Raw genomic sequence first — 20,614 nt, 5'->3', positions numbered from 1 at the left:
CTCTGTATCCCTCTACCTCCTAGTCCGCTGGTGAGTAGACAATATATACTTGTGAAACAACTGATGACCAAGAGGAACCAAGAGGGAAAACGGCATGCAGAGGCCCTTGCTGGCACACACCTTTTCTTGCTTGCTTTAATATGCCAAACTTTGGTTTAGAAGAAAATAACCCACTCCTCTGTCTTTAATCCAAATCAATCGTCACTGGCAAAATTCACACACTTATTACACACAAAGGCTTGCTCTGAAGACATTAATACACATCTGGGTGGGAATCCTGGCCATGCCGGCAGGAAATGCTGGTGAGGTCCGAGGCTTACTTGTTGGAGGCTATGGTGAGAGGGCAGGCGCAGGGCTGGCAGTCCCCGGGAGTCCCTCGGGAAGGCTCCCCGTAGAAGCCAGGTAAGCACTGTTCACAGTGGTCACCGGTGGTGTTGTGCACACATGCCTAGGAACACGCACCAGAACAATTGGCTCAGGTTGTCTTAAAGGATTTTCAGATTTATCTATAAGCAACTTGAAGTCCAAGTGGAAAAAAAAAAGACAGAATGCTAAAACCAGTCACAAAACTCTGAGCTATATGAGGAAGGCCTCCTGTTTTCAGATTAGTATCAGCAAGTGTAGTTTGTATAAATGAGAAACCTGAGAGCTTTCTCTCTGACTGATGCGCACGGACAAGGGCAGAAGCTTTTGCAAACATGACAGCACGTGCTGCTTTGGCCAGAAACTTCCGGCTCCTACCTCTAAGGGGAATTCTGATGAAGAGTGGGATATGCACATGGTCTCACAGTGTCCTCCTCCAACTATTTTTCAGTTGCAAAAGGAAAGAATCGTTCATATATAGTGGAAAAATGGACCGACACCTTGCCTGTGTAATCAGAATTAACATCACCAGTGAGGGCCAGAGAGACACTGGGACTCCCACTGGCAGTGCTCTGAGATACTCATCCTTGACAAAGTATTCCGGCCTGAATAATCCATGAGAAACCAAACAAGGGCCCAGAACCAAGGACATTCTATTTCTTTTTTTAAATGATTATATTCAGCTGAGCGTGGTGGCTCACGCCTGTAATCCCAGCACTTTGGGAGGCCAAGGCGGGTGGATCACGAGGTTAGGAGATCGACACCATCCTGGCTAACATGGTGAAACTCCATCTCTACTAAAAATACAAAAAATTAGTGGGCGCCTGTAGTCCCAGCTACTCAAGAGGCTGAGGCAGGAGAATGGCGTGAACCTGGGAGGTGGAGCTTGCAGTCAGCCGAGATTGCACCGCTGCCTGGGCAACAGAGTGAGACTCTGTCTCAAAAAAAAAAAAGATTATATTCTTCAAAATGCCAATAGCATAAAATACAAAGAAAGGCAGTAGAAACCTTTCCTATTAAAAGCCTAAGAAGACATGATGATAAAATTCAACATCTGATCCTAGATGGGGGAAAACAAAAACTTTACTTACAGAATAAAGAAGAATTAAATTCTAATTCTAGAGCCCATAAGCCATCCTGGGCATCATTCTGAGATCTTCTCCCTGGGTCTGGTAATTAATTTTCCCTAACTCTGTGACTAGTCGATCCTTTTTGGAAAAAGTGTGACCATTTTCCTGCCAGGCGACCAGGGTACAGCTGGTTAGCATCTGCAGTCACTCCATCTCTGAGGATCAAACCCACGAGACCCCAGAGTGCGGCCTGGCTTCAGGGCATAGGGCCTAGAAGAATTCCTGATTGAAGTTAAAAAACAAATCCTGCCCCATGCCTGCCCCAACGTTCATTCTCAAGATTAACTACCTACTTCTTAAGCCCTGTTTCAACTCATATTGCACGAAAGAAGTACCTGCTTGATGAATTTATCCCAACTAACTATAAAGCACGGTATACAAGTGGGTTTGATTATACTTTATTCTTCTTCTTATGGTATATTATGTAATATCATGATTTAAAAAAAAATACTAGCATTGTCTGTGGCCTCAGCTGCTTGGAGGGTTGAGGCGGGAGGACCATTTGAGCCCAGAAGGTCCAGGGCTGCAGTAAGCACTCCAGCTTGGAGTGAGACTCTGTCTCAAATAAATAAATAAATAAATAAATAAATAAATATCAGCACTGTCATCTCAAAGATCCTGTCCTTTATATTTAGTAAGTAGACAACATTTTCTACCTTTCTATTGCTTTACAGTCTCACCAAATAAAAACTACTTTATATTATTCTAATAAAAAGAACTGCAATGAAATCGTATATCCCTTTTCCACTATTACCAAAGTAACTTTTTTCAAAACAAAAAAACAACAACAACAAGAAACATTTCATAACATGAGCTTAAATCTGTAAATTTTCTTTGGGGTCTGTGAGGCCAGGGTTATTCCGTGGAGGAAGCACTCAAAAAACAAAAATTCACTTGTACACAGCAAATGGTTCTGAAGTGAGTAGGACAGGGCACCTGAGCTTCAGCGAGAGACTCACAATGCAAACGCCGTGAACATCGCACTCAGCTGCATGGCCGCGGCATTCGCAGGGCTGACAAATTCCTCCGAATAGTATTCCATCCACGCGGTAATAGCCAGAGAGGCACGACTGCAAGAGAAGGGAAAGTCATCCTCCCTCCACTACGTTACCAACGAGAAACTGCTCAGTTGCCCACGAGTACAGAAATGTCTTTCTTTTTTCTCAAACATCCTAACTGAGGTATCATTTACATGCTACACAATTCACTCATTTCAAGTGTATAATTCAATGACTTTTAGTAAAAAACTTACTGAGCTGTGCAACCATCACCATAATCCAGTTCCTTATTTCTTTTTAAAGGTAGAAACATACACACAAAAACGTAATGGTTGTGCAACGAGTCTTATGGCCTATTCTTGTTATGGTATTAATATCAATACGTTTGTCCAAGTAATTTCAAAATATTTTTAGCAACAGATTACTTCCATTGAGGATTGCAAGTGCATTTTCATATATTTCACATGTAAGGTGGAGCCCACCAAAGTAAAATACCCAGGGGCCATAAAAGGTCTCAAAATAGGGCTGGCTTGTATAAAGCCACCCAGGTCACACGCTGGTGATTTGTAAATGTTCAAATATGATCAAGTTCCATCTTCCTTAGAAACACAGTCAGTGGCATGGGTATTGCAAGCTTCCTATTGACTAAGGCAGGAGGGCAGCACGACGTCAGAATATTGTCAAGTGCTTCAGCCCATTCCTGGTGGAGGAATCTGATTTTTTTTAAGCAATGTGACTTCTAATATTTCTATTGCCCGAAAAAGACTGAGCCAAACATCGGGTTGCCAAAGCTAAAATTCAAATGTGTGCCATGACATCCCCTTCAGTGCAGTTTTCCCCTTAGGAAGAAACGAAAGGAAAAAGGCAGGAAAAGAGAAGCGTCACCTCACAGGAGGTCCCTGTGTAGCCTTGCGGACATTCACAGTGCTCCACATCAGCGGCCACCACCAGGTCGATGGCATTAGGGCTGGCTATGTCCAGAGAGACGGACTCCAACCTACAGACAGACAGATTGTTATGTGACTCACACGCTCGCAAATACACCTCACATCTCAGTGAAGACGGGCTCCTAAAAGATTTAAATCTAGCCGGGCATGGTGGTTCACACCTGTAATCCCAGCACTTTGGGAGGCTGAGGCAGGTGGATCATGAGGTCAGGAGATCGAGACCATCCTGGCTAACAGGGTGAAACCCCATCTCTACTAAAAATACAAAAAATCAGCCGGCGTGGTGGTGGGTGCCTGTAGTCCCAGCTACTCGGGAGGCAGAGGCAGGAAAATCTCTTAAACCTGAGAGGCGGGGCTTGCAGTGAGCTGAGATAGTGCCACTGTACTCCAGCCTGGGTGACAGAGGGAGACTCCATCTCAAAAAAAAAAAAAACATTTAAATCCAGTAAAAGAGTGATGTGATTTTTGTAAGTAACTAAAGGTCTTTCACAACAATACATTCTCTGGGAGCCATCATTATTCCCTGGAAATGTCTTCAATGTTTGGTACAAAGTCATGCTGTTGCCCATAGACCACTGTGGGAAACGTCTGGCGTTGCCTATTTGGAGTTGAAGCACCTCAGAAAAATTAATCCATTCAATGATCACAAATAGAAAGATTATCCTTAAATGTGTCATGCTATGTTTGTGTTAGGTGCATACAATATTTTTGTTGTTGTTGTTGTTGTTGAGACAAAGTCTCACTGTGCTGCCCCAGCTTGAGTGCAGTGGCATGACCTCAGCTCACTGCAACCTCCACCTCCTGGGTTCAAATGATTCTCATGCCTCAGCCTGCTGAGTAGCTGGGACTCCAGGCATGCACCACCACGCCTGGCTAATTTTTGTATTTTTAGTAGAGATGGGGTTTCACCCTGTTGGGCCAGGCTGGTCTCAAACTCCTGACCTCATACGATCCACCTGCCTTGGCCTCCCAAAGTGCTGGGATTACAGGCGTGAACCACCACGCCCAGCCTAGCTGTATACAACTTTGATACTTGGCACGACATTGCCAGAAATTGTCCTCCTCAAAGTAATAAAATGACCAACGATGGATACATTCACTTAAATGGACTGAGTAAAAGCTAAGATGGTTAACATTAGGCTGGTGAGAACCAGGTGCAACATGGTCCAGACAATTGCTAACTCATCGTGCGTTTCCCAGAAACCCCCTTTGAAAGTTTCTCATCCTAATGTCAAGTCTGTCTTCTACTGGATACAGCTGATGTGGACAACTGTTCTCATGTTTTCAATAAAATTACGTTTGTAAACTTAGTAATTTTTAAGCCAACCAGTTCCTTTAGCTGTGTGCTTAATATAATGAATGTAAAATATGTTGAACTTTAAATATATATTAACAAATGAAGATAAAATTGGAGTACCTTCACCATAAGTTCTTCCTCCATTTCCAATACATACCTGTAAAGAGCCATTTTTGCAGAATTGTAGTTGGCTCTGATCAAAAGATGTGTCACATTGGCAAGGACAGTCATCAGCTGGTCACGATCGATCTGCCTTTTGCTGTGAAAATCTCGGAAGTTTTCAGGCACAAGTCTAATCACATTTAGGTACTCTTCATAAGGCTGCAATGACACACCCTCAGCCTGTGTGCTTAAAGTGAGTCTGTTTCCCTAACATTTAAAAACAAGAGAAAATACATTCGTCACTGAATTTAATGATAAAATAAAAAATTAAATTAAATTTTGTATTCAGCAACGTGGTTTTTCATTCATGCCTAGCTTCTTGTGGCAAACATGTAATGGTGTCTACAGCTCTTGGCTCAGAATTATCAAGAGAAAAGGTGTTTCATTGTATTCTTTTTAGAGGGGTTCCGGTAATAAAGTGAAATACTGTGTACTTGCTGGGATCTTGGAAAAGAAAGAAAGTCATGTAGTTGCCCACAGTTTTTATCAAAGCAACCCATCTGACACCTCTAATCTTTAACTAAAGTACAGAGGTAGAAAAAGTATATAAACATAGCTCCAGCTTTTCATCGAATTGCTGTTAACCAAAGTGATTTACCGTGTATGGTCTGCAATTGTTGGGGCTGGAGATGGAGGTGCAGATAGCTCCAGACGAAAGGGACACAAGAGACAAGAACCTGGAGCAGTTTCTGCCCAAACGCACCCTGGACCCTGGGACTTGGGAAGCCTCCTGACTGAGCTGGATTTTTTTGTGGAGAACGAGGAGGTGGGGATAGGGACAGAGGCTGAGGACAAGAATGGCAACACGTCTACTGTCCTCAGACTGCCAAGTACTGCCTAATCCATTCTTCTGAGAGGCAAAGTGGCACAGGGAAGAAGAGACTTAAAAGAGAAGATTCAAGGTCAGTGCAAAATTTTGTCTCCTTTTGATTTAAATTTTTTTTTTTTTTTTTTTAGAGATAGGCTCTGTCTCTGTCACCCAGGTTGGAGTTCAGTGGTGCAATCACAGCTCACTGTAACCTTGAACTCCTGGGCTCAAGCCGTCCTCCTGCCTCAGCCTCCCGAGTACCTGGGATTACAGGCACGTGCCATGGTGCCTGGCTAATAATTTTTGAGAGATGGGGTCTCACTATGTTACCTAGACTGGTCTGAAACTCCTGGCCCCAAACAATCCTCCTGTCTCAGCCTCCCAAAGCACTTACATTACAAGCATGAGCCACTAAGCCCCGCTTCCTTTTTAAATGTGAAAAGATGGGTACACCCTGGCGATGAAGAGAAGAGTGGCAGGTGCTGTCCTGAGGCAACTCCAGAAATGGACTCAAAGACGGATTCTCACACTCACCGTCTCAGCAGTCTCCGCCCAAGTCCAGGGTCTGCTGAATGGCCACCTGGCCACCAGCTCCTTGCTGGGGTGGCCTCACCTCGTCACTTTCAGTCATAAACTATCAGCCCACTAAGCCCTAAGCTCTACAGCAGAATCAAAGCAAAACCAATCACCTTAATGATGACGTCAGCGTGCGACATGAGGTTACTGTCTACCGCCTCTACTGGGATGCCATAAGACACTGTGTATTTCAGGAATCCACCAAATGCAGTCAGCTGAAATGTTTAAGTGAGAGTGAACACGAAAGGAGAAGACAATCACAGCAACAACCAAGTAAGAGGAAGTGGTCACTGGGATCCACCTGCAAACAACTAGGCTACAACTATCCCCTTGGCCATGACAGACAAGGAAATTCACACTAAAGGCAGTGAAAGGGAAGTGTATTTAGAAACACTTTGGTTAATCAGTATCACCAAAATGCAGCACATTGTTTGAAAGCACAGAAGAAAAATGTACTCTTTGTTAGAGACCACAAGGCAAATTACTATAAACTTTTGTTAATCACACAATAGATATTTACTTCACTTAAGTAATTTAAGGGATGGGGAGTTTGACCCATGTCTACAATATCCACATTTTCATTTCAGCATCCTCCTCGTAGGACAATAAAGGACATGTTTGATTTGCTAGTTAGAGAAAGGACTAAAGGTGTTTCTTCTGATGAGATGTCCTTCAATACAAAATAAAGATTTTCTTTCTGATGGGTATGTGACAGTAATAATATTGTTCAGAACTCAACTCTGCACCATAAATTTGGAGAAGTGATATCAAGAGAAAAAACATCATTGAACTCTGTTGATGAAATCATATAAATAGAGCATGTGTTCTAGGATTAGAATTTGATGGAAAAAACAATAATTTTCAAAAATAAATGCTCCTTAAAAATATACAAAACAAGCTTTAAAATGAAAATATAACCATCAAATTAAATAGAAGCATACCAACCTACAACACTACACTAGCAATGCCCGTATGCCATTACTTTAAAACAAACGAACAAAAAACCTTGGGAAGGTAAGCAGGGAGCTATAATAATTGAGACGGATTCTTGGGAATAAATTTTCATATCAACCAGAATCTGGAGGGACGTGGCATAACAGGGGAGGGGGAATGGGAACACATCATTGCAAGGAAGGCTTAAGCCTGCAAACCAGTCTCCACATTGCAGAATCACCAGTTTGCATTTTCTTGAAATATAGCAAAAGCAGAAAGTATTCCATCTGTTCCTAAATGTGAGCTTCAGATGAGCACAGCCTGCCACGGTGCTCAAAGTGAGGGAGCAGCACAGCAGCCCCATCGCTGGAACCTTCCCTGAGTTGTTGTATGTATGCCAGGCCCTCCACAAAGCCACGGAGGCGTTAAGCTGAGCCTACAGCAAACTAAACAAAGCGGGAATGTGATGAACACTTCATAAACAAGTGATCCAGGGACCCGGAAAGTTTCTCTCAGAGAAGGGGATGAGACTTCAGCAAACACACTGCTCAGGAACCAGACCAGAAGAGCAGAAGTTCTTATTTGAATAACACAACATAAAGTCTAACAAGGCTAGAAAACCTTCTTCGTATCATCAGATGCAAGTACAGGCTGTGAAATGCTGTCCGACACTCAGGTGCCCTATGAGACTACCTAAAATGCAGGCCGCGCAAGTTCTTTCTCAGTGTTCCCCGAGATCTTCGTCTGAGACATCGCTGCCTGCAGGGACACACGCACCTTATTTCCAAGGTAGGCCTCGGGGGCCGCCCAGTAGTACTTGGGAGCCAGCGTCTGCATGACCGCGGTGTTGTTGATGCTGACCTGGTGGCGCCCGCCCAGTGCATCTTGCTGAGACGGAATCCTCCTGGGACTGATCAGGTCGGTGACCAGCCACCCGGACATACTGCTTACCTTAAAAACAAATTCAAGAGTTTTGAAGTATGAAATAGAACTTACCTTAGACTTCACCCAGTGCAGCAGTAATGTGTTCACAATGAAGAGATGGGCCAGAAAGCTTCTCTAGGAATGGTATTCACATAACACCCGTGGCTGCCGAACCTCATGACCCTTGACCCTTCCACTTGTAAAGGACCAGGAGGATCCGAGAACAAGACTCACTACCCCAAATCCAGATCCAGTATAAGCAAATAAATGAGCAAAACCATAAAGGCCATGGATATAGACTTCAGATTGAAAACAACAAAAGAACATCATAAATGTATTCAGCAAAATGTCTCTTGCTAGCTCTGACTCCCTCTTCTTCGTTGCCCCCTGCTTTTTACCCAAATGCTGAAAAATGTACAAAGATAACCTCTAGATCTTATACTCCCAGTGTGTCACCTACATAGAGGTGATGGTACTCCCCCCAGCGTGGTGGCCACAGCAGTCACCGGTGGGTAAGTCCCTACCAAGCAGCTCCTCCCTTGCCTGCAGCCATCACACCATCTCCACCTCTTCTAGCCACCCCTGGACACCCCAGTTGAACCCATCACCCCAGAACTCCCGGTTCCCGCAACAACTTGGCCTGCATTCATAAACCCTGCACCACGTGCCGCTGTTCCCACCCTTGCCACCGGAGGGCCTCCTACTCCTTCGCCTCTTTGAGCTGGAAAATTCCCATGGTCCCGTGGCCGGCTGCGCTCCCAGGCCTGAGAGCAGCAGGGGCGGACACGGGGAGAGCTGACCTCTCCCCACCCAATCCATTTCCCCACAGAAGAAACTGAAACATGACGTGTTCTCTAGTGCCACATCATCCTGTTTTTTCTATAGAGAAATGTGTGTGGGAGCAAGCACGTGACCTATAAAGAAACTTGAGGAGCAGAGGGCTGCCTTTGACCCATGTCAGTGTCACTGCAAAGGGATGAGAGTGGTGTCACAGGGGAAGTCATCCTCATTTCCTCCTCACACAGCTCGTGCCAACTTATGCAATACCACCTGCTCATGAAATCCCGCCTCGTAGTAGATGGCGCCTCCCACCTGACCAACAGGCCAAGAGAGGCTGCTGCAGACATCGGAAACGCCAAAGCAGAAGCACTCGGAGCAGCCCTGGGGGTTTTTTTCTTTCAGGTTATAGAATCCTGGCTTGCAGCGATCGCAGGCTTTCCCCTCCACATTTTCCTGTAAGTTAGGGTAGAAGATTAGCTTTGAAACCAATGTGTCCAGAGAGAATAAAATGACATTAACCAGACAGGTGTTCGGCCATCCACAGAGACAGGAAAATAAACGTCCAAAGTAAAGGTGAGGTCTCATAAAGTCAATATTTCCAGAATAGAGATTTTGAAATATATATAATTTGATTTTGTAGTCAAGAACAAAGCTGGAGATCTTAGAAGTTGGTCATTCTATTTAAATTGTTTTGTTTTGTTTTAAATCTTTCATTTTTTACTGATCTTTCTAGCATTTCAAAATCTGAAGACAGTTTTGAATCTTCTGTCTTATTCATAAATGCTCAAGATTATTTCCAGTCGTATATAACATGTGCCTAAGACTGCACAGGTGGGAATAAGCACATAGGTACAATAGAATATCCTATGAATTATGAAGATATTGTTATTAATATTGTAAGGCCAAATAAAACCCCTCACTGGGACCACATTAATGCACTTCTCGTGACTATTCAACTCCTTTTTAAGAGAAACTCAAAATAGCATATCTGCCTTTAACTGGTGTTCTTGGAAATGTAATGTTAACCCGGTTCTCCTCCAAATACAAAGCTGGGAAAGAATACCACAGAACTCAGGTAGGGGTCAATAGCATCTCTTTTCCAACTACTCAACTCAGCCTTTAGTGGTTGAAAATAGTCATAAAAATACACAAGCAAATGGATACAGCTCTGTTCCAATAAAACTTTATTCACAAAAACAGGCAGTGTGTCGGATTAGGCCCACGAGCCATAGTTTACCAAGTGCTGGTTTAAAGAAAGAAAACAGAGGTGAGGCCCACAGAGGGAGGTGGGAATATAAAGGTAGGCAGTGCATGGTGTCCTCTAAGAAGTGACAGAAATGCCTCTGGAACATATGACCATTACCAGAGGTACAAAAAAAGCAAGCCAGATGCCTACGTAAGTCCAAACATGTATAATACAGCCAACTCGGTGTGGCTTGGAGAGAAGGGGCAAGGGGAGTTCTGCTTAAACCTCATCACTTTGCTCAAGAACTGATCATTGGAGCCAATGGAAAACACTCCTTTTCCAGAGAAGCTCAAAGGAAGTTCAGGGGTATCTCTGACCTCCCCACTTACCTTACAAACACAGGGCCCTGTGCAGGGCTCGTCACTGGCACTGCCCACTGGGTTGCACCCACAGGAGACACAGGCCGGGTAATCCTTATAGCCAAGTTGGCAGCGATCACATTTTTCTCCTGCATAGCCTTCCTTACACGGGCACTGACCCGGCCCCTTCCCTAGAAAGACAATAATGGCAATGACCCAACACGAAGGCAAAAGAGGTTTAAAGCAGGGGTGGGCAGACTTTTCTGTAAGGGTCAGAGGGTGTCTATTTTAGGCTTTTTGGCCTCAGAGAATCATCTGCAGCTGCTCAGCTCGGCCATTATTGTTTGAAGACAGTCGTAGAGAATACACAGGCAAATGGCTACATCTCTGTTCCAATAAAACTAAATTCAAAAGGACAGACAGTGTGCTGGATTTGGCCCATAGGCCGTAGTTTGCCAATTCTTTGTTTAAAGAAAGAAAACAGATGAAATCCACAGAGGGAGCTGAGAATATAAAATGGTACAGTGACTTTGGAAAACTCTTTGGCACTTCTTCAAAATGTTAAGCACAGAGTTACCGTAAGATCCAGCAATTGCACTCCTAAGTAAACAGCCAATAAAATGAAAACATACATCCACAAAACGCTTGTACATGAGTGTCCCTAGTAGCATTATTCATAATAGCCCCAAAGTAGAAACAATTCAAATGTTCATCAACTGATGAATGCATATATCAAACGTGGTATGTCCATACTATGAAATATTATTTGGTAATAAAAAGGGATGAAATACTGATACATGCTACGACACGGATGATCCTGAAAAAGGGTCATTATACTAAATGAAAGAAGCCAGTCACCAAAAACCAACATATATGGTTCCATTTCTATGTAATGTTCAGAATAGGTAAATCTGCAAAGAAAAAGCTAATTAAAGATTGCCAGGGGCTGGGAGGAGGGGCTGGAGGAAAGTAGGAAGTAACAGCCAGTTTGTAAGGGGCTTCTTTATGGGGTGATGAAAATGTTTGACTCAGATTGTGGTGATGGTTGCACCAATACACCAAAACAATGGACTGTAAACTTCAAATGGGAGAACCGTATCGTTGTAAATTATAAAACTGTAAAAAATAAAAAGCACAGATGCAAGTGGCAGAGAGCAGCAAGCACTATCTTTGCTTTTAATGTCAGCTCTGAAACCTTCAGGCTGTGTGATCTCGGGCACGTTTCTTAACTATTCTGAGCTACAGTTTCCTTGCCTGAAAAGTGGGTTAAGTAATTTCTATCTGCTGTGGTTGAAAAGTTTAAATGATATATATTTTTAAATGAACTCAATTGATGGTAAATGTCACCACCACTATCACCATCATCATCTTCATTATCATCATCATCATCCCCTCACCAGTTGCACGTCAGAATCAATTTGGTTGGGTAATTTACCCTCCCCATTGCTGGGGGTCCCATCCATCCCTGCTGGTCAATATCCACTTTAACTGCCAGCGGCTAAGAACTTGATGGGGTCACAGGAGTCTCTGAACAGATGCAACCTATTCAGAAGACCCTGGTATTTGCAAGTCAATTTGCCAGTTTTGGAAACGGAAAGAAAGAACTCTGACATTTACCAAGTTAACGGGACGGGAGAACTTGCTTGCTCTGAGATGATGTATGCAAAAGCCCTCCAAATATCTTCTAAAAGCTAAGCAGAGCAATTGCTATTTACTGTGTTACACACATGGCTTTAAAATGAGCCTCATTTCTTCTTTCATCAAATGCTCAATTATCTGCTCAAACGCCATTTCATCACCCCAGCATTGTCACCTCATTACCCCATCTCCCTCCATTCATGAGTCCTAATTTTGCTTTATGTCCATGACGCTACCTCTCAACCTGGCATTGCATTACCCATGTACTTGTTTGTTTAGTGTTTTTGAGAGCAAGGACTTTGACTACCTTGTGAAGTATGTATTCCCAGGTCCTCAAAAACTGCCTGAGACATAGTAGGTGCTTGATACATACTTGGTGAACAAAAGAATCAATAAAGAATCATGTTACCAACTGGCTATATCATGGTAATAGATGTGCACATCTTCCACACACACACAAAATCAACTACAAGTACAAAAGTGAATCAAGTGCTTACCATTGCGTAAGTCAGAATGAAGGTCATCCTTAATACAGACAGAATTGAGGGACCCCACAGGGTCACAGTTGCAGGGGCGGCAAGGCTCATCCTCATAAGGAGACACCTGAAAGGCAGAGGTTGCCCTGGATTCTCTTACTAGAAGTAACAGCAATGTTGGCAATAGTATCAATAAGAAGGTACTGGCTTTTTACTCAAGATGGGACTATTACGATGATTTTGTGCATGGGGGTGGGAGTCAGGTTTCAGGAAGATAAGGTGATCTCAAGCCAGGAAGCCCAAACATCTTTTTGATGGTGACAGTAGTTAGTACCATTAGCAAAGTGGCATCTTTTTCCATTATCCCTGCTATCCAGCCCCCCTCGCTCTGCTGTCTCTCAGAGCCACATTATAACCAGACCACCATAAGAACCCATGTAAGAACTACATATTGAGTCAATTAAAGATTGGCTGAACATGGCTGGGCATGGTGGCTCATGCCTGTAATCCCAGGACTTTGGGAGGCCAAGGCAGGCAGATCACGAGGTCAAGAGATTGAGACCATCCTGGCCAACATGGTGAAACGCTGTCTCTACTAAAAATACAAAAATTAGCTGGGTGTGGTGGCATACACCTATAATCCCAGCTACTCAGGAGGCTGAGGCAGGAGAATCACTTGAACCCAGGAAGCGGAAGTTGCAGTGAGCTGAGATCACGCCACTGCACTCCAGCCTAGCGACAGAGCGAGACTCTGTCTCAAAAAATAAAAATAAAAAAGATTGGCTGAGCACCTCCTACAGTCAAGAGACAGCTGCTTTAGTTATGGCTGAATTTTCACATCTGTAGTTAGTATTATGACCCAGGATTACACAGCTAATGGGCCCCTAAATTCAAGTTAAATAACAATGACTAACATCCTATTTTGGGCAAGAAAAGCAGGACAGATAGAGTAGGAAATACATATATATATATAAATACTACTAGCGTAACAAGGACATAAATGAAACATTACAAAAGTCTCCAATACAGAGGTTAAGACTTGACAAAGTCTCTTTTCTACCTGGGGAAGATGACGATCGGCAATGGCAAAGAAATACTCTTACTTTGTGTGGTCTGTAATATCCATCAATACAGGTCTCACAGTTAATTCCCATGGTGTTCTGCAAGCAGTTTGTGCAAACCCCTCCTCCTCTGAACTGTCCAGCAGTATTCAAACTTTTCTTCTGCTTCGCAACACTTTCATCATAGTAACAGTCTTTGGCTTTATTGTGACAATTACATGCTAGGAGAATATTTTAACATCTCAGTTCATTTATGTAGCATGTCTTATAAAAAGAAAACTCTCAACCTCCCTAAGTAAGTTCTATGACTTTAGATTAAATTAAAATCCTAGAATAAGTCATGTTTATAAGATATGGGCAATATTATGGAAGACAATTGGGAAGAGCTATTAATATCAAAATAATAAATGCACGTACCCATTTGACCCAGGAAACCATCTCCTGGGATTACATTTTGCAGAAGTATTTGCCCACTTGAGAAGGACCTATACAGGGTTAATCACTGCATAATTGTTTGTATGGACAACAGGCTAACAACCATCAAAATAACCATCGATAGGTGGTTGTTTAATAAATTATACTACATTTGTATAACGGAATTCTGTGCAACTGTTTTTAAAAACAGCATTTCTAATTGCTAATATGGAAAGAATTTCACGATACATTTTTAAATATAAAAAGTGATCTGGGCGGGGCGTCGTGGCTCATGCCTGTAATCCCAGCACTGTGGGAGGCCGAGGTGGGCGGATCATGAGGTCAGGAGATGGAGACCATCCTGGTTAACACAGTGAAACCCATCTCTACTAAAAATCCAAAAATTTAGCCAGGTGTGGTGGCGGGTGCCTGTAGTCCCAGCTACGCAGGAGGCTGAGGCAGGAGAATGGCATGAAGCATGAACCCGGAAGGCAGAGGTTGCAGTGAGCTGAGATCGTGCCACTACACCCCAGCCTGAGCGACACAGCAAGCAACACTCTGTCTCAAAAACAAACAAAAAAAGCAATGTATACAATGGCATGCATAGTACATTGTCTTCTGCGTAAGAACTGTATTGGCTGGAGGGATATGTTAACGTATGCTTTATATGCATAACAATTTTAGGAAGGACATACTAGAAAATAATAAAAAGTGCAAAGGAAGGAGAGGAAGTGGAAGTCATGCTTTTTACTACGTATTTTTACATATTGTTAGATGTAGGACTCTTGTGAATATATTGCCTATTTAAAACTTAAATCCAAATCAATACGGAATATACAACCTGGCAGATCCCACGGTAAAAAAACAAAAACTAAAACTAAAATAAAATTAATACAGAATAATAAACTATATGGGAAGGGGGACTTGTAGATAAAACAGCAAACCCATAAAGCTACATTTAGGCCACAATAGTAAAAATTTTAAGATACTCTGCAGCTTTGGAAACTACTTAAATTTCTAAGAAAACAAGTTACTTGCTAACTATAAAAGTTGTTAAGACATCATAAACTTAGACGTATTAAGAGGAAAAGTGCACTGACCTTCAGATTCTAAGTATACTGACCTTCACATGTATTGCCAGAGGACACGGTTCCAGGCCTCCAGGGCCGCTGATGGTACCCAGGACAGCACCTGTTACAGCTCTCCCCGCAAGTATTATGCTCACACTGACACTGCAGTTTCTGTACAATAAGGAAGCCAAAACTGGATCAGAAAATGTATCTGCTTATTTTTCTTAATTTCATGACAAAAAGAACCTATCTGTCAAATATGTGGCAAGACCTCACAACAGAGGATATATGAATATCATCAAAGCAAGCTGGCATTTAATTTTTAGATGCCAATATATACAAATAACCTGGTTACAAACAGAAGTAAAGAGGAAGAAAGCAAAACCAGGATACGACTTAGCTAATAAAAACTTTTTTAAAAAAGATGCATGGACATTAAGGGTTTAGAAGCTCCTGTTAATAATTTTCTTAGTGTTCATCTATATATTTTTTGGCATCGATAATAGAAGAGTCCTATTCAAGAGGTAAAGAATTACAAAGATTAGAAGAAAATAAGAAGTAACTTCACATAAGTGTTTTAAAAGGGAAGATGTCAGGACCAGCCTGGCCAACATGGTGAAACCCCCTCTCTACTAAAAATACAAAAAATTAGCTGGGGATGGTGGCACGTGCCTGTAATCCCAGCTGCTCGGGAGGCTGAGGCAAGAGAATCCCTTGAACCTGGGAGGTGGAGGGTGAAGTGAGCCGAGACTGTGCCACTGCACTCCAGCGTGGACAACAAGAGCGAAACTCTGTCTCGAAATAAATAAATAATTAAATAAATAAATAAATAAATAAATAAACAAAATTTTTAAAAAATAAAAGAAGATGTCATATTATTCATTTAATGTAATGCTAAAACAGATAAACTTTTCAATCTTTTTCTAAATTTTTTTATTGAGATAGAGTCTTGCTCTGTCATCCAGGCTGGGGTGCAGCAGCATGATCTCAGCTCACTGCAACCTCCGCCTCCCAAGTTCAAGCGATTCTCCTGCCTCAACCTGTCGAGTAGCTGGGACTATAGGTGCACACCACCATGCCCCACTAATTTTTGTATTTTCAGTAAAGATGGGGTTTTCCACGTTGGCCAGATCGGTCTCAAATTCCTAGCCTCAAGTGATCCACCTGCCTCTGCCTCCCAAAGTGCTGTCATTACAGGTGTGAGCCACCATGCCCCTTTTAAATCTTGATTTAGTACCAACAAAATGGAAGGGGAGAAAATAGGAAGAGAAAACCCTTCTTTAAAAAAAAATGTAAACATAATTTATAATTGCACGTTTTTTGTTTGACTTTCTTATAGACAGAAGGGCTTCAAAATTAATAAGGCCCCTGAATTGTACACTTTCAAATGGTAAATTTTATGTTAGGGATATTTTATCACATAAAAAAAATCATTGCAAGGACTTAATTAGAAACATATCCTCCAAAGCAAAATGAAATCGTTTAAAAATGATACCAGTTAAACTTCTGAAAATCTGTTTTTTGCAGCATAATTTTATACCTTTCATGTTTGTTTTGAATAAAAAAGAGTAATGCAGATATTATAGGTATAATTTCTTTTTTGAAGTTTTAGTGAAATGTAAAATACTACAACTCACCTTTGTAGTTTCATCCCATGGACAGCTACTAGCATGGCCATAGCAGATACACATGCCTCCAACAGAAATGTCCTTTATTGAATAATAATACTAAGGAAAAAGAAAGTCATGAACAAAAATTAAAACCTAGATTTCAGTGAAATGAAAATGTTGGCACACCAACAAATATCTCATGTGGTTTAAGAGTTTTTATTGGTAATCTAAAATATAATTACATGTACATTTAAAAATTATATTTCATGCACAAAGAATCCTGTGCTCAATTAAAATAAATTAGGCTCAAATTAGTTCATCAGAACCCAAAGAAGTCTAAAAGAATTCCCCAACTTGGCTGCATCTTAAACCAAGTCAGTATTCTTTCAAAACTCATTATTGAAAATCCTTAAAAAATTGGTAAATTGAATATAGCACTCTCTTGAAAAGATCATGAACAACTAAGATTTACCTTAGAATGCAAAGTTAGTCTACCACACAAAAATCAAGAAATGTCAATCACATTAACAGAACAAAGTGCTTTCCTCTGAAGAAATGCACTCACCACTTCTCTATGTTTTTACATGTTAGTGTTAATAGACTTCTTTTTACATTTCATTTTCCATTATTCATTGCTAGTGACTAAAAATGTGATTCATTTTTGTTTATTGATTTTGTATATTGCAACATTGCTAAATTCACTTTTTATTTCTGGTAGTTGCTTTGCAGATTTTCTACATACATAACCATGTCATCTACAAATAATAACAGTTTAGTCTTACTATGTGTGCCTTTTTTTTTTTTTTTTTTTTTTTTTTTTTTTTTTTGAGAAGGCATCTCAGTGGTCTATCATCCAGACTGGAGTGCAGTGGTGTGATCTCGGCTCTGCAACCTCCACCTCCCAGGTTCAAGCTATTCTCCTGCCTCCTGAGTAGCTGGGATTACAGGCATGCGCCACCACGCCCAGCTAATTTTAGTATTTTTAGTAGAGACGGGGTTTCACTGTGTTAGCCAGGATGGTCCTGATCTCCTGACCTCGTGATCCACCCGCCTAGGCCTCCCAAAGGGCTGGGATTACAGGCGTGAGCCACAGCACCCGGCCTTTTTTTTTCATTATTGAACATTATTGAGCATTATTGAACAAGACCTTTTCAAATAAACAATAAAACTCTGCCAAGGGGAATTAAAGAAGATTTAGATAAGTGAAAAGTTATAGCAGGTTCACAGATTGGGTGACTCAACATTGTTAAAATGTCTTCTAAAATTCTTCCCAAATTGGTCTAAAGAATCAATGGAATCCCAATGAAAATCTCAGCAGGCTTTATTTTTTTTTACGGAAATTGACAAACTGATTCTAAAATTTATAAGGAAATACAAGAAACCTGACCTCTCAAGACCTACTATAAAGCTACAGTAACCAAGAAAGCTTGTTATTGGCACAAGAATAGACCAATAGATCTATAGAACAGTAGAGAGTCCAGAAATAAACCCACAATAATAAGATTGAATAGTTTTCAACAAGGACCCCAAAACAAGTAAAATATTCTCAACAAACGGTGCTAGAACAATTGCACATACATATAGGAGAAAACAAAAAACAAAAAAACTCCGACTCCTTCCTCACATCAAATACAAAAATGAATATGAAATGAATTATAGATGTAAAAGCAAAAACTATAAAAGCTACTAAAAGAAAACGTACCATTATATCTTGGTAAATGTGGGATAAGCTAATATTTTTTGAGGTCATAGAAAGCATTAATCTTAAAAGAAAAAATGGTAAATTGAGATTCATCACAAAACCTCTGCTCATCAAAAGTCACAGGAAAGTGAATAAGCAAACACCAAGTAGAACAGATATGTATGCAATATATACATATCTGATGAAGGATTCATACACAAAATAAATAAAATTATAAGTCAGTAACAAGGAGGCTTATTTTTGTCCAATTTAAAAATGGACAAAAAAATCTGATCGTATACTAGTAAGCACATTGTCAACATTAGTCATCAGAGAAACACAAATTAACATCACAAAATGCCAATACATGCACACAGGAACAGCCGGCATAAAAATGACTGATAGCACTAAATATCTAAAAGTGAGTAGTGCAGCCAGAACTCTCACACATTGCTGGTCAGACTACAAAACGGATACAATTACTTTTATTTTTATTTTTTAAATAGAGTTGAGGTCTCCCTCTATTGCCCAGGCTGGTCCTAAACTCCCAGGTTCCAGTGACCCTCCCATTTCAGCCTCCCAAAGTGTTGGGATTACACATGTGAGCCACAACACCCAGCTGGATACAAATACTTTTTATGTAAGTTTAGCATTTTCTTAAAAAGGTAAACATCCACCTATCCTATAACTTAGTAATCCCACTCCTGGGTTATTGAAGGGATATGAAGATTTTTGTGACACCAGTCTTATACACTTAACTATATACTTAAAATCTGTATGCTTTCCTGAATGTAAATTATTTCTCAAACTTTAAAATTTGCTATGAAAGAAAATCCTCAGTTGCCGAAGATCAGATGTGGAACCAGACTACAATGTGATGAATAAAGACCATGACATTCACCACATTATGGCACTACGAGGACAGGGTGGGTGAGGGACCTGAGGACACGATTTTGGTCCATCACCTAAAGGCAGCATCTGTAACAACATAGCAATCTTACATGAAATAAGGATATAGCCACTGGCAAGAAAAAAGGCCAACATGTGGGGGAAAGAACAACCAAAAAAGAAAGAAGAAAAATAATAGTTTCCTTAAATAAAATTAATTTTTCATAGTGGCAGGACTGCCGTCCCATACTCACGCGTCTGGTAACAATAGGATCCAGGTCTTTAGGTTCCCGGTGGCTAAGAGTCATGAGATCTGCATTGAGCGTTCTAATGCGTTGTAAGCGAAGGCGAATATATCGTGCAGAAGTGAATTCCAACAACTTGGGTGAAAGATCGTCAGCGCTTGGTCTGCCATTGATGAGTGATGTATGAATCTTAAGATGAAGGCATCAAAATAGACAAATGTCAATTTTTTTTTTTTTTTGAGATGGAGTCTTGCTGTATGGTCCAGGCTGGAGTGCAGTGGCACGATCTTGGCTCACTGTAACCTCCACCTCCCAGGTTCAAGCAATTCTCCTGCCTCAGCCTCCTGAGTAGCTGGGACTACAGGGGTGCACCACAACGTACAGCTAATTTTTGTATTTTTAGTAGAGACAGGGTTTCACGATGTTCACCAGGTTGGTCTTGAGCTCCTGACCTCAGGTGATCCGCCTGCCTCAGCCTCCCAAAATGCTGGGATTACAGAGGTAAGCCACTGCACCTGGCCACAAATGTCAATTTTAAGCATGCAAAAACATAGCCCTGATTGTCTAATGTCAGGACAGAATCTTTAAGAGATACTATCTAAAATCAAAACAAAACAACTAGCTTCTTGTAAAAGTATGTCTAACATTCGTTAATTACTTGTGAATTACCATGATCTCAATGCCTTCAGTTTATTGAAGTTATCTATTTCAGTGACTCAGATATACTATATACTTAAAATCTGTATGCTTTCCTGAATGTAAATTAGGTCTCAAACTTTAAAATTTGATATAAAAGAAAACCCTCACTTGCCGAAGATCAGATGTGGAACCAGACTCCAGTGTGAAGAACAAAGACTGCAGCATTCATCACATTATGGCATTAATGCTGCAAATCTTTTAAGAGGACTGTTTCTCTCCATGTGGTTAGAAACCACATTGTATCTCCAGAACTTATTCATCTTGCATAACTGAAACTTTGTATGCATTGACCACCACCTCCCTATTCCCCTCTCCCCACAGCTCCTGGCAGCCACCACTCTACTGTCTGATTCTAAGTTCCATGTGGTT

General features: G+C 41.3%; 1 protein-coding gene across 1 annotated transcript in view; it reads right to left on the bottom strand.

Moving 5' to 3' along the window:
• The window catches only part of LAMA1 (laminin subunit alpha 1), a 172,192-nt gene that overhangs the window by 82,590 nt on the left and 68,988 nt on the right, over positions 1–20,614 (bottom strand). The window contains 13 exon segments of the mRNA XM_030926195.1: positions 321–448; positions 2,453–2,563; positions 3,377–3,488; positions 4,893–5,104; positions 6,395–6,496; positions 7,992–8,165; positions 9,231–9,371; positions 10,494–10,654; positions 12,599–12,704; positions 13,681–13,859; positions 15,176–15,293; positions 16,760–16,849; positions 19,556–19,735. Of these exon segments, the coding sequence (XP_030782055.1) occupies positions 321–448; positions 2,453–2,563; positions 3,377–3,488; positions 4,893–5,104; positions 6,395–6,496; positions 7,992–8,165; positions 9,231–9,371; positions 10,494–10,654; positions 12,599–12,704; positions 13,681–13,859; positions 15,176–15,293; positions 16,760–16,849; positions 19,556–19,735 (1,814 nt within the window).

Source organism: Rhinopithecus roxellana, chromosome 21 (genome assembly GCF_007565055.1).
Source record: "Rhinopithecus roxellana isolate Shanxi Qingling chromosome 21, ASM756505v1, whole genome shotgun sequence".
Taxonomy (NCBI): domain Eukaryota; kingdom Metazoa; phylum Chordata; class Mammalia; order Primates; family Cercopithecidae; genus Rhinopithecus; species Rhinopithecus roxellana.
Note: the sequence above shows the minus strand (reverse complement) of the source record. Positions and strands in the feature narration are given on the sequence as shown.